The 13,751-nt window shown below is 34.0% G+C and overlaps 1 protein-coding gene across 1 annotated transcript; it reads left to right on the top strand.

Annotated features, from left to right (window-relative positions):
• Window positions 1-8,602: 8,602 nt before the first annotated feature.
• LOC110274110 (uncharacterized) lies at window positions 8,603-10,758 on the top strand. The gene is made up of 5 exons (XM_052251577.1): window positions 8,603-8,822; window positions 8,932-9,130; window positions 9,248-9,443; window positions 9,734-9,826; window positions 10,366-10,758. Exons 1-5 carry the CDS (start codon window positions 8,603-8,605, stop codon window positions 10,756-10,758), a joined length of 1,101 nt encoding a protein of 366 aa, XP_052107537.1.
• The last annotated feature ends 2,993 nt before the right edge of the window (window positions 10,759-13,751 follow it).

Genomic DNA, 13,751 nt, shown 5'->3' with positions numbered 1-13,751 from the left:
TTACCTTAACTTTCTCAGTTCTCTAATAAGCAATCAACTTGCGAAAATGACTCTCAGGTATGCTTTTAGGATGATTTTTCAGCATTTCATTAACACATTTGTATGGCAGAAAATGATTTTGCTTGATTGTGGTCTTATACCATCTCCAGTTGTCATTGATACGAGCAAGGGCTATCCTCTTTCCTTTAGTTGGAATAATGAACTTAGCCTGGAAAACACAAATATTATTTGGTAGTAAGAATAAAATACATGTGTATATTTCCAAAAAGTTTCTAAAAGAAACAACAATAATATTCTCACTTGAACATATTCCCAAATGAGGAACAAGCATGAATTTTATTATAACCAAGTCGTAAATCTTTTACCATGGCCTTGATTTTATTGAAAGAATTAGGAATATTCAAATGAGGAATCGCTTCTTTCAGTAATTCAAGTAGAGCAGTAAAGGATGCGTTGCTCCAACCATTAAGAGTCTTCAACAAATACAATCGGATAACGAATGATAATGTCAAAATTTTTTTACAGCCAGGATATAACTCTTGTTTTCCTTCTTCAAGCAAGTTATAAAACTTTTTTGCATCTTTGTTTGGCCCATCAGCATCTTTATCTCCTTCAAGCACATGCCAAAACGTCTCGTTTAGCAGCCCATGAATGTCGTCGACAAATCCTTCATGGACTTCACTCTCATCGGATTCACTATCCATGTGACTTATCCTTTCGCCGTGATGAACCTACACAGTGTAACCTTTTTGAAATCCCTTACTTATTAAATGATCATAAACTTCATCCCTTCGCCCCCAATTAAAGTTATTACATATAGAACAAGGACAAAGAATTTCTTGTCCTTGTGGTCTACCTTTAGAAAAGGCAAAATCCAAAAATGAATTAACACCATGTTGGTAACCCTCAGTATGTCTTGGTAAACTAGTCCACCCTTTGTCCATACTTTGTCAACTAAAATAAAAGAACACGTGCATATGTTTTAGACTAACTATAAGTGATTTTTTCTAATCAAGAGCTTATTGCTTCTAAAAAATTTCTAGAAGTCAACCACACATGTTCGAAAGAGAACATCTCAACCAATCAAGAGACTAACAATTTGTATCTAACAAACTATGCAAAGAAGCTTAAGTAAACAATTAATCAGTAAATATTGTTAACAATTAAATGTTCAAACAAATTTAAAAAGATAATATGTTAAATGATTTACCTGTAGTGTAGCTCAAAGTCTAAGGTAGTCACAGCTACAGAGAGATCCGCTATTTGATTTTCTTTTTCTGGTTTTAAAGAGACAAACTAAAACAGCAACAAAGAATAAAAATATAAGTAATTCATAACCAGATTTTTTAACAAAAAATTCACTTTTAAAACCAGTTTTTAGAAATCTTATTTTCAAAAGTGATATATAACTAAAAAATCAAACAATAGAATTATCAAGAGCAAAATAATATTATCATTACTCTTTAAATATTAGTTCACAAACTAACACATCGTAATTTCAATTGTGGTTGATAAGAAGATTTTAGAAAAAAAAGAGAAGAAGGTGGGGTTCCTAATGTGTGATGAGTTACAAGTGACACATGTTGAAAATAAAGGTTGACGATATTGGTGTGGGGGTTCCCTTCACAAGACATGCATCAGGCACCATAATTAATTATTAAGAAAAGTAGATAAAAGGGGCACCCAAATAAATAAGACAGTAAACAATAATATTAATAATAATGATGAAAGAAATAGAAAATAGAAAATAGAAAATTCTAGCTTTAAAGAATGGTGCAAAGCAAAGAGTGAAGGATTAGAAGAAAAGAACGGCTAATTTTGGAAATTTTTGGAGAGAGAGTGTTATGGATATGACCCAAAACTACAGCACAAGTAGCCATTTGAACTTTGAAGAATGAAAGCAACATATGTGGGACTGTGTTTAAGTCTATCTGTCTAACAATGACATCCTCCAAACCTCCATAATAATTATTATTTTGGATATAATCAGAATTAACATTTCATGAGAATTTCAGTTGTTTTTGTTGTTAATAAAAACCTTGCTTAAGGTTTATTTTTGTGCATTATGATGAGTCAGCGTCCAGTCACCTACCTGTCAATCTTGATGGGTTGGAACTTCATTATTTGTTAACAACAAATTAAAGAAAAATGTATTAGCTCAAATGAAATGATGTTGTTTTTGGTTTTTTGCTAAAGCTTAGCTTGCAATAAGATTCAGGCTTATAAAATTAACTTATCCATTGATATGCTTAAGAATAGAAGAGCAGAAATCGGAGAAGCAGCAAGCCAGATTGCCATTAAAACCAGTATTATATAAATATATTCAAAGGGGTCATCGATTGGTATTTGGTCATTGTAACCGCGAATCAAGAATGGGAAGCATCTATAAGCATCACATTTTCCATCAAATATTTAAAATAATAAATATTTATCCTGATTAATTGAGGCATGTAGGAAGAAGAGCATAATTTATGCTAATCTCTAAGTCAAATAGTTAGAATAAGCATGAAATTCCTCTGTTATCCTAGATGAAACCAACCAATATGAAAAGCAGTCCACAACTCACTCAAATAATATCATTATACAACAAGGCTAAAATAAACAAAGCAGATAAATAAAATAAAAAATAAACAATTGAGAAACAGCGATATAGAAATTACTCCATAATCCTCAATAAAGAGTTATTGGGAGTCCACCATAGAACACCTCACAGAGAGCAGAGAAACAGAACCATAATGCCATCGAACACACTACTCGCAGATAATAAAAGTTTTGCTACCTTAAATAACAAACTAACCTAAGCCCCAGGTTCATTTCACAAGTACGCAGTCCAAATTCAAACAGAACAAAAGCTCAGTCAACATTCAACCCTCATCTTGCTCATGTTCACAAATAACACCACCTTCCACAGCCAACAAAAATATCCAACAACCAATCAAGCCCTAACTAAGAAACAAAAAATCAGAGAAGAAGACCACTTACCACAGATGACAACCCACAAACGGCCAATGCAGCAAACCAGCAGCAGCGAAGCAACAGCAGCAAAGCACAATCCACAATCAGCCAAGACATTGAAGCAGAAGTAGCAAGGTAGAAGCAGCAAAGCAGAAGCAGAACAGGGGAGATCAAGGATGCCGTGGAGAAGCAGTGAAGCCTCGGAGAGGGGAGAAGCACCGACACCGCGGAGAGGAGAAACTCAGCGACGCCGGGTTATGTTAGGGTTTAATTTAGAGGGGGATTAAACAAAAAATATATAATATATATTATAAATTTATTTTAATTTTATTTTTTCCTATAATAATATTTGTTATATGTTTATAACAAAAATATATAATATTTATTATAAATTTATTTTAACTTTATTTTTTTAAAAAAATAATATTTGTTATATGTTTATAATAAAAATATATAATATTTATTATAAATTTATTTTACCTTTATGTGTTCAAAATATAATATTTTTTATATATTTATAATAATATATAATATTTATAATAAACTTATTTTAATTTTATTTTTTTAAAATAATATTTGTTATTTATTTATAACAATAGATTTTGAATATTTTATAAATTCAATATTTATAGAAAAAATAGTTTCAATTTATATAATTATCTGAAATTATTTTTATTAGTATTGTTTAATTTGTATAATTATTTAAATAATATTAAAAAATAGTTGTTTCATAAATAATTGTTGTAATGGTTGTAAAACCGTTCTTTAAAATAGTCAAAGAGAATGGTTTTATTTTGTTACTATAGCATAATGAAAAAATGAACTTCAACAGTAACACTGTAAAAACTGTTGTCTAAGACAATCTAATGGAACTGTTTTAAAGTGTAGCATTTCGGCAACGGTTTTAATGCGTTTTTCTGTGCAATTCTTTAAACAACAATCGAAAACCGTTGCTTAAAGCCAAATCATGGTACGATTATAAAACCGTTCTTTAAAATAGTCAAATAGAACGGTTTTACTGTGTTGCTAGAAATTGATGAAAAATGAAATTCAACAGTAACACTTTAAAAAATTGTTGTCTAAACCTATCTAAGAGAACGATTTTAAGGCATTGCAAAATTTGGCGTTGCTAAAGGCCATATTTGTTGTAGTGGGTGAAGGTAAAAAACGGGTTTCTATATAAATTATATGATTTATCCAAATGAAAGAACTTATATTAATACTTACTGAGCAACATTGCTTTTTGTGGATAAATACTTACTTAAGCATTACTTGAACATGCATTTTTTTAATAGTGCATGTATATTTATATCCCTGTACTACATAGGCATTTACGATGAATCCCTTGCTGTTCTATACTTGGAAAGGTAGACTTTGTGACAAAAGAAAAATCTCTTTGTGATTTTATAAGGTCAATAGGTGTCTCAATGTGAGTAAATTGTGTGTGATTGTGTATTATTTTCTATATGACTAGTCTTATATATACTAGTGTTTTGTGCTTGTGAAGACCTTTTTGAGTTTAGGCTTGTGCTTTGTGAAACAGGATTATCTCGATTGAAAATATGACAACACAAGTAATTCATTTGCTGGTGTGTGCTGTGATGCTATGAATGAACTCTTTTTCAATGTCTCATTTTTAAAACAAATTTTTTTTTTGAAAATATAACACTCTTAGACACTGCTATACTTCTACTAATCAAGTTATATACCAGAAAGCTTTTGGTTCCAGTTTTGTATCCTATACACTCTCTTTCTAGCTCTTGGATTAAAATTTGTTTCTATTATAGACTAGGGTGGATACAAAATATTGGTAGCCAAAGGTCCTGAGGTATGTCAGATTTGGTGAATTCCCGAACTAAAAGCATGGTATATTGCCACGATTCCCAAATTAACAAGTTTATGAGTTTAGATTTATGATTCAAGTTAAGCTAATTGCCACGAGTCTAGTTGAAGTGTTGAGTTTAGTTACCCTCATCCTTAAATAATTTGTAGTGAACTTTTTGGTCATACTTGCTGAGTTACTTTTTTGATCAGTTCATCAAGCTGTGGAGTAGCCATGGCATTGAACGCTGCTCCACCAACAGCACAATTAGAAAACTTACTTAGCCACAACACTTGAAGCAAGAAGTTTTCTGTTCTCTTCTACCCATTCTGTTACTCCTCTCTGTAGGGAATTATGATCACATCAAATTCTAAAAACATGTATAAGGATAATAAAACAAGAGTGTAAAACATAAGAGAGAAACTTACAAGGCCATAGTCCACAACATCCCAATTGCATAATATAATTGTGGTGCAAGGCTTCTACCCTTGTTTTTGAAGCTTCCCAAATCATTTAGTAATCTGAAATTTCAAAAGACATGTTCCAATAGTTCCTCAATGGTCCCCGAAATCACAAAAGCATGAGTACAAAAACAAAGCCATATTTACCTCAAGTAATGCTGCAGTGCCACTATTTGGATCAACAGCTACAAATGCCCATGCATCCCTATGGTTTCCTAGAATGACATATCTACAAATAGTTGCAATATTTTCTTGCCCCCGAAACTAATTGCACTTATCAATTCAGGGGGCTTTTTGTATCTGAACATTTTCACATTTTCCTATATACTGTCTTTCTAGCTCTTGGATTGTCCAATTGTTATGATGATCATTCTTTTCTATTTTAGGCCCGATGCGAAAACAATCTTATGGTTGAACTGGATATTACGTCTCGGGAGGAATTCATTTTCATAGAAAGAGAACTTACTAAGCTCTGGGAACGTAAGTCCAACAAGCCTTCTAGAATGTAGAAGCCTGACCATGTTCTTTATAAAATGTATAATATATTTAAATTTGTTTTGCTACGACGTAACTTTTAGGACTATCTCAAGAGAAGATTCAAGAGGAAACAAAAGAGATAGGGGAGGTAGTTCAAAAGTCAATGGAAGAAGAAGTCGTACCCAGCAACAGTTTCGATGATATTGTTTCGACCGGACCCAAGGCTTCCATGATAAATTATGACCTCAATAAAATACCAGAAGAGAATGAGAGCATTGGAGTTCATGTCTAGTTTGATTTCTTGATATGGCGTTTAAAGATTAATAGTTTGGACTGAAAGTATATCTTGTTAATAGAGACTAATTGGTTATTTATTATTGAACAAGGTGTTGAGCTTCATTTTCTTAATCAATGTACATGAAAGTGTTGTCCTTTGAGGAGTTGCACAATAAACTTAATTCACTTCCAAAAATCTTGTAGCATCGTTGATCGATGCCCTTTAGTTAAGAGCACCTGAATCAATTGAGTTTGGACAGAGAAGAATTTGTTTTAACTTGTTTATTTTGCTCGTGTGAATTAATAACGATTTCTTGAGCCACAGTGATATATATACTCAACGCCAACACATGAGATGTCATCTGAATCACCAATTTAGTAAAATTTAATAGTTTTACTACAGTAAATCAACTTCGACTGGTTGAATGATCAGTTTATTTGTTCATTTAAACATGTAAAATGGAGTTGAATTTTTGCTTTGTACATAAAATACATAGTTTGCTTACAAAAATGCATATAATATAATTTTGATTTGCAATGAGGTAATCTGTAGTTTGATGAGTTGGAAAATATGCATGTTAAGGGGCTTCATCCCGCATTATTTTCAAATATATTTATGTGATATTAAAAAAAATTAACACGAATTATTTTAATATGTATTAAGTTTTTTATTTTGTAATTTTTAATATTTTGGTAGAATATATAATATTTTAATTTTAAATTTATTCATGATCAGATTAGTAAACAAATTTGACCATTTAAGTAGTTTTTATTTGTAATTATAAAAATGCTGAATTATTAGTATTATTATTATCAGTTTAATCCACTTAAGGTTATGATATTTTTTAAAATAGTCAAGGCTCACACCACTAACGAACTAATTAAGTAATTATACTTTCTAGATTCTCTCAATTCGCACGTACACCCCTACTCTTCCTTTTTTGAGTCCTTATTTTCGCTACACACATCGTCTTGCCGTGGAAAGTCATCTTCTCCTTGTCGCCGCTGAGCATCGTAGTTGGAATTGTGCAGCCTTGGTTCCCTCACCGTCATCAGTCAAGTTCTCTTCCACACCGTCGTCAGTCAAGTTCTCTTCCACACCTTCGTCATGGTCATTGAGGTAACAAGTTCCCATCTTCATGCTGATCCTTATCTTCCACCTATTGCTTCAATTTCTTGCGTTTTGGAGTTGCTGACCATATATAATCACATGCATTCCTTCCTGCGTTTTTAATTTATTCATCTTATCCCATTAAAAAATTATATGGGGGTATGAACAATCACAGCTAAGATTTGATGGGTTTTGGGGGTCGCATGTTCATATCTTCATTATAACTAAGAAAAAAATTAAAAAATATGGCCTCTTTTTCATTGAATTATTTTCTAATTTAGAAAGGTTCCATTTATGTAATTAATATATGTACATATATCTAATGTTATTTTCTATACATAGCTAGCATGATGCGTCAATTACTACTGGTACTTGTCTATTAGTTAAACTCAGTCAATTTAAAGGGGAATAATATTTACCTACTTCACAAATGCAAGTTGGAAGAACTAATTAATCACCTTAGGTTACTAATGAGTGACATTGCAATTTAGCGCTCTAGAAGATTAATGCTAAGTATTTAACTTTTGATGTTGTAAGTAAATGGTTCCTCAAAGCCAAATGTATTTTTGTGGTGTTCAATTCATATGGTTAGGACAAATTCTATTAATTCATATGTCTAGTTGAACTGTAAAGATGAGCAACTGAAATTATAAAATGTTCCTTGTGTAAGCTTCGATAAATGTTAAAACATTTGGCCAAAGCCAATCACATTAAAATATAATGAATATAGTTAGAAAATATCGTAGAAAAATTAATGAATATAGCAAAAGTTAACCTTAGTTGGCTAAAGCTAATGATATTAAAATGTAGATTAGATTTTAGGCATACCAATCACTTTCAAGATTTTAACACAAATAATTTTAGTATGTATTAAGTTTTTTTTTATTTTGTAATTTTTCTTTTTAAATTATTTTGGGGTATGATTTTAAAAAATCTAACAAAACGGGACATATAATATTAAAATCCAAAAGAGATTATTATTATTGGACTAGAAATGGTTGGGCCTATTATCCAATTCCATAATCTCACTTGACCTGATCCATCACCAGTGAAAAATATGCCATCAGGCCCCTTCTTTGTGAGTGTATGTTACTTCTATTATCCAATTCTATATTTGTTTGTCTTTGTGCATGTATTTTACTTCTAACTTTCCACTTTTTGTTGTAACCACACCTGTACTGGAGAGAAATCAAGATTACAAAAATTATATACTAGTAAATGATACGAATTCAACAACTATTGTAAACCAACCTTTACTATTTTGTCCAATGAATAAGATAAAAGGAACTGGTCCCAGCAGAGAACTGTTTTGCGATATTTAAATCACTTGTTAATTATTCTATTAGTCTAAGATTAATTAAGGTTTTTCGACATGCTACATGTGTTTATACTAGGATTTTAAGATGCCCAGGAAAGCTCGCTACACGAAAGGCACAAGTGTGGAGCCTCCACGTCAGTAGCCTCTAGCTGTACCTTCTGCGTCTTCACCATCCACTGACAATGACTAGCTCATCCCTTCGCCCCCCTCAGAGCGAACCAAGACCTGAGCCACAGACTACTAACAGTGTACAAGTGACGGAACCGTGCAATGAAGACATGGACCTGGAGGCGAATGAGGTTGATTTATTTGACAAACACATTGACAGGATGTTTGCTACTTCTAGTGCTGAAAAGCGCAAAGGACGAAAGACTACTGAGTTTTGGGATGGTGATCTCATTGGTAACAAGTGTTGAACCATAGGACTTTTTAAATGATTAGCTAATGATATTTTTATGTTTCTCACATGTTGGGCACATTGGACACATAAATAAGATTTTTTTATTTATAGATTTTGATGGAATAGTCAAGCAAGCTAAAATGAGTGTGCAGGAGGCTATGAAGTGGTCTCTTAATGGTAGCAAGATAGTACTGAGACTCAACGAGGAACTTCAAGCAGTCGGAGATGGAGCTGGCCTGTTAAGTGGCATTCTAGGAGAGTTGGGTTCAGATTACAGCAAATTTCCTATTTGTGAGAAGATTGGGCAAAGGTGCAGGGCAAAGACAGGGTTTATGATGATTTCATAAAGGTGATGACTTTCGGCATTGTTTAATCATGTCAAACCTTTCAACTTACAATTACTTACAGCTGGACATTATCGTTGTAGGAGATGTTCCACTTTCAGGCAGATAGCGACGGTAGAATCAAGAAAATATTTTTGCAACAAATGGGGAGATCCTAGAAGGATACAAGGGGGAAGCTGTATGACTCGCGTTACAAACCAACAAGGAAACTTGAGCAGAATCTTGATAAACGCCCGGAGGGAATTCCTAGAGAGCATTGGAGGTGGTTCATTGATTATCGTAATGATCATGCAACAAAGGTACCCCATGTTTTAAGTAGCACGTCTCTTTAATCCACCTAGGTTCCAAATAAACGCATATAATAACAACTAATTTTTAGTCCTAAAGATTACTTTATTGCATTCAAGCTTTTTTTGGAGTTAGATACATTACTTTTCAAAGAAAGAGAAGAAGAACATATATATAAGTAATACACCAAAGTAAAAGAGAAATATAATATCATTTAACTATTTATGGTACACTATGTATTCATTCTGTGTCTAACCAATCTCACTGTTGATTTTTAATAGGCGAAGTGCAAGCAAAACGCGCTGAATCGAAAGAAGCAACTTTACACGCACACTGGTAATTCTAAAAGCTTGGCTAGGGCAAGGGAAGAAGAGGTAATATAGATTTGAAATCAAGTATAGGTGCCTATCATTGTCTCAATTAATTCCCTTTTTTAAGCAAATTATTCTTCAGTTTTGACTTATAAGGAATTGACAAGTGATGCTGATTTCTAAAAAAGTAATGCTGGAGCTATTAAAATAATTTTACTATTTAAGTATAATCAACTGCTCAATCCTTGAAAAATAAATGGAGCAATCATTAGATACCATATCGATTGAGGCAAAATAAATTAGTTGGTATGTAGTTTGGATTTATTTATAGAGTAAAACAACAAAAAATAATTGAAAAAATTAAAAGAAGTGAAATTTATGGTATAGATTGTATTGTCACAGTCGCAAAAACAAGGGAGCAGAGTTGGTAGGGGAGAAGTATGGAACCTAAAGCACAAATGACCTGATGGCTCCTATATACATAAAGAAGCTAAGAGGATTGGTGTAAGTACACTTAATCATTTATGATGTAACATGTTGGGCTTAATTATTAAACTGTCTTGAGTATGCTATATTCCTAGTGTTATTGTGTACGTCTGTAGGAAAAAATATCTGAGATTGAGCAACTGGATGAAACTACAAGAATATTGTCAGAAAATGATTCCCTTTCCCAAGCTCTCAATAAAGAGCACTCAGTTAGAGTGCGTGGCATAGGTATTGGGCCGACACTAAGTCAACTCTTCCGTCTGAGTTCGCAGCCGCCGGTGGATAGAGCTCAAATAGAAGAGGCCCAAAGGATGCTGTGTGAACTACAAGCGGAGGTGATGGCCGAAAAATTGAAAAGGAAAGCAATGGAGGATGAAGTAGCAGCAGAGGAAATGAACAGGCAGGCAATAGAAAGTGTGCTGAGTTATCTAGTCCAACAGCAAGGTGGGGAGCTGCCACCAGACATCGTTGCACGAATGAATTCTTTGGATGGACATGGCGGAAAATAGAAATTAGGATATATGTGATAGTTTGTTTTTCAGTATATGTTTTGCTTTTATGTTAACTATGCAGCATTAATTATGAGCCAAATACTATACTTTTTTGGGTGACTATTGAAATACTTTATTGATATTAAAATAAACATATTAGTTTATTTCGCAGTTAAATATTCATGAGTTTTATTATAGAATTTTAGAGAAGAATGATAATATTCTTTAAGTAAAAAAATAGATAAAAAAATCCCTAGGTTTGTAAAATAAATCAAAATAAAATATTATATTAAAAAAAGTAATGCTAGGAATAGCGGCGGATTAAAACCGCTGCAAATAAAATTCATAAAAAAATGCTGCAACAAATTGCGGCGGTTAAGGAGCGTCGTAAAAATGTGGGAGAAATACTTTTGGTAATATAGCGGCAGTTTTAAACCGCCGCTAAACTGATTGACGCAAAATACTTGATTGCGGCTGTAATGCCAGCGGTTGCTGGAAACCGCCGTAGAATGTCATCCCAGTGCCCTAATGCACTGTGGTTGCTATTTCGCTGTCTTCATGTTTAGGGGCGGTTTGGTTTAAAACCGCCGCAAATCGGCAATTAAACCGCCGTTAACCATCGTTTGTGCTGTAGTGGAATATTACCTGTGTTTTACTTATTTGCATATACTTGTGATTTTCTGGTATTGAGGAGGTTAGGTAGGCAACGGCAATGGGATCGTGTGGAGGGTATGTTGGCGAAGGCTGTGGGATACAACGATGTGGTTTGGTATTTAGTTAGAAATTCCCTAAGTTTAGATAACCCTGTTTATTGTTTATGGTTTAAGTTATTTATTTTGTTAAGCTTAAATATTTGTGTGGTGTGAAGTTCTAGGATTTTCTTTGGCGTCCTGGAACCTTACATCTTATATATTGGGCACTGTTACCATACTGAGAACCTCCGATTCTCATACCATATGTTGTTGTTGTTTTTCAGATGCAGGTCGCAACACACCACGGTGAGTATGCAAATATGGTGACAGAGCAGAGGATGATCTGCCTTATGTTTGATTTCACTTTGTTTTTGTTGTAGTATTCTCTCCCATTTTTGTATATTTAACATATTTGTCTTAGAGGCTTTATTCCTGAAAACTTTGAGAGATAGGTTGTTGATGTCTTAAACTTCAAAACTCTTTTGTATTTCAGTTTGACTAGCCGGCCTAAACTTTACAAGCTGTGTTCTATCCCTACTTACGCGTTTAGTTATCGTGTGTGAACGCTTTGCGCTTTGTAAATCCGCTTTATGCGACTTTGAGCTTTACTCCTTCATCAGGATTCTAGTTTTATAAAATTTTGGATATATATTATTTATTTTAACCTTTAGAACTATCGTGGCACTTTGTTATCATTTTCTTTACAGCTAGAGGTAAGGCTTAGGGTAAAGGGGTGTTACAATTCTCGCATTCAATTAGATAATTCTGCATCTGTTGCCATTCCGACATCTACATGTAGCAGACCCTTTAGAGTTAGGAAACCTCCATCACACCTCCAGAACTATCATTGTATGTTAGCCAGCACAGGTTTAGTTCCTCCTTCTACTCAAATGTTTCCAATTTCTAACTACTTATCATACAATAAGCTCAATTACAATTACAAATCTTTTTGTTTGGCCATTTCTTCCAATCTTGATCCTCGCACTTATAAGGAGGCTGTTGTCCATTCTTGTTGGAGAGAGGCAATTCAAAGTGAGTTGGAGGCTTTAAAGTTAAGCAACACTTAGAGAATTAGCAAACTTTCACTTGGCAAGAGAGCCATTGGTTATATGTGGGTCTTTCGAACTAAGTTTCATATTGATGGGACCATAGAGAGAAGAAAGGCTAGGTTGGTCGCAAAGGGGTTCACTCAAATTGAAGGGGTTGACTTCATTGACACCTTCAGTCTGGTAGTTTGAATGACCACTCTCAGGCTTATCCTTGCTGTTGTAGTAGCTAGACATTGGCATCTCAAGCAACTCAATGTCAACACAACCTTTTTGAATGGCGACTTGAATGAACAAGTTTATATGAAGCTTCCTCCGGGACTACAAGAACAACCAGGGATGGTTTGTCAATTGCAAAAATCCCTCTATGGATTTCGTCAAGCAAGTCGCCAGTGGAACTTGAAGCTCGATGCCACGCTCATCGATTCAGGTTATAAGAAGTCCATCTTAGATCATTCACTTTTTACTCACATTTCTAGCTCTGACATCACTGTCATTTTGGTTTACGTTGATGATCTGGTTCTCACCAGGGATGACATCTTGGAAATTAATCGCATCAAAGGTATCCTTCATGATAAATTCAAGATCAAATACATTGGTGACTTGAATATTTTTTGAGTATGGAGATTGCTCGCTCAAAGTCGGGTATTCACCTTTGCCTGTACAAATATGCTTTGGACATCCTTGAAGACTTTGGTTACTTAGACTACAAACCAGAAAATATTCCCATGGAGTATTCAACCAAATTATCCTCTGAAAGTGGGACTCTTCTTTCTGATTTCACCAATTATCGACAATTGGTTGGTCACTTGATGTATTTGGCTAAAACCCATCTTGCTATTTCTTATGCCATGGGTCGTTTGAGTCAGTTTGTTGATTGCCCCACAACGGCTCATCTCGAAGCAGCCTTTAGGGTCTTGAAATATCTCAAAGGCTATCCCACCTTTGGTCTTTTTTTCTTGTGACTCATGTTTTTAAGGTTTTTGGATTTTTCGACTCCAACTGGACAGCCTGCATCGACACTCGATGCTCCATTACGGGGTACTGTTTCTACTTGGGCATTGCTCTCATTAGTTGGAAAAGCAAGAAATAAACCATTGTCTCTCGCTCATCTTCCAAAGTCGAATATCGCGCTTTGGCCAATGCCCCTTGTGAAGCACAGTGGCTCTCCTTCATTTTCCAGGAGCTTGGCATACCTCTGACATCACCCATCACTGTCTTCTGTGATAACTAATCTGTCATCCACATTGCTACAAACCTGATCTTCCATGAA

The sequence above is a fragment of the Arachis duranensis genome, chromosome 7 (genome assembly GCF_000817695.3).
Source record: "Arachis duranensis cultivar V14167 chromosome 7, aradu.V14167.gnm2.J7QH, whole genome shotgun sequence".
Lineage (NCBI taxonomy): Eukaryota > Viridiplantae > Streptophyta > Magnoliopsida > Fabales > Fabaceae > Arachis > Arachis duranensis.
The sequence above is the reverse complement of the archived record's forward strand: the minus strand, read 5'-3'. Positions and strand labels throughout refer to the sequence as shown.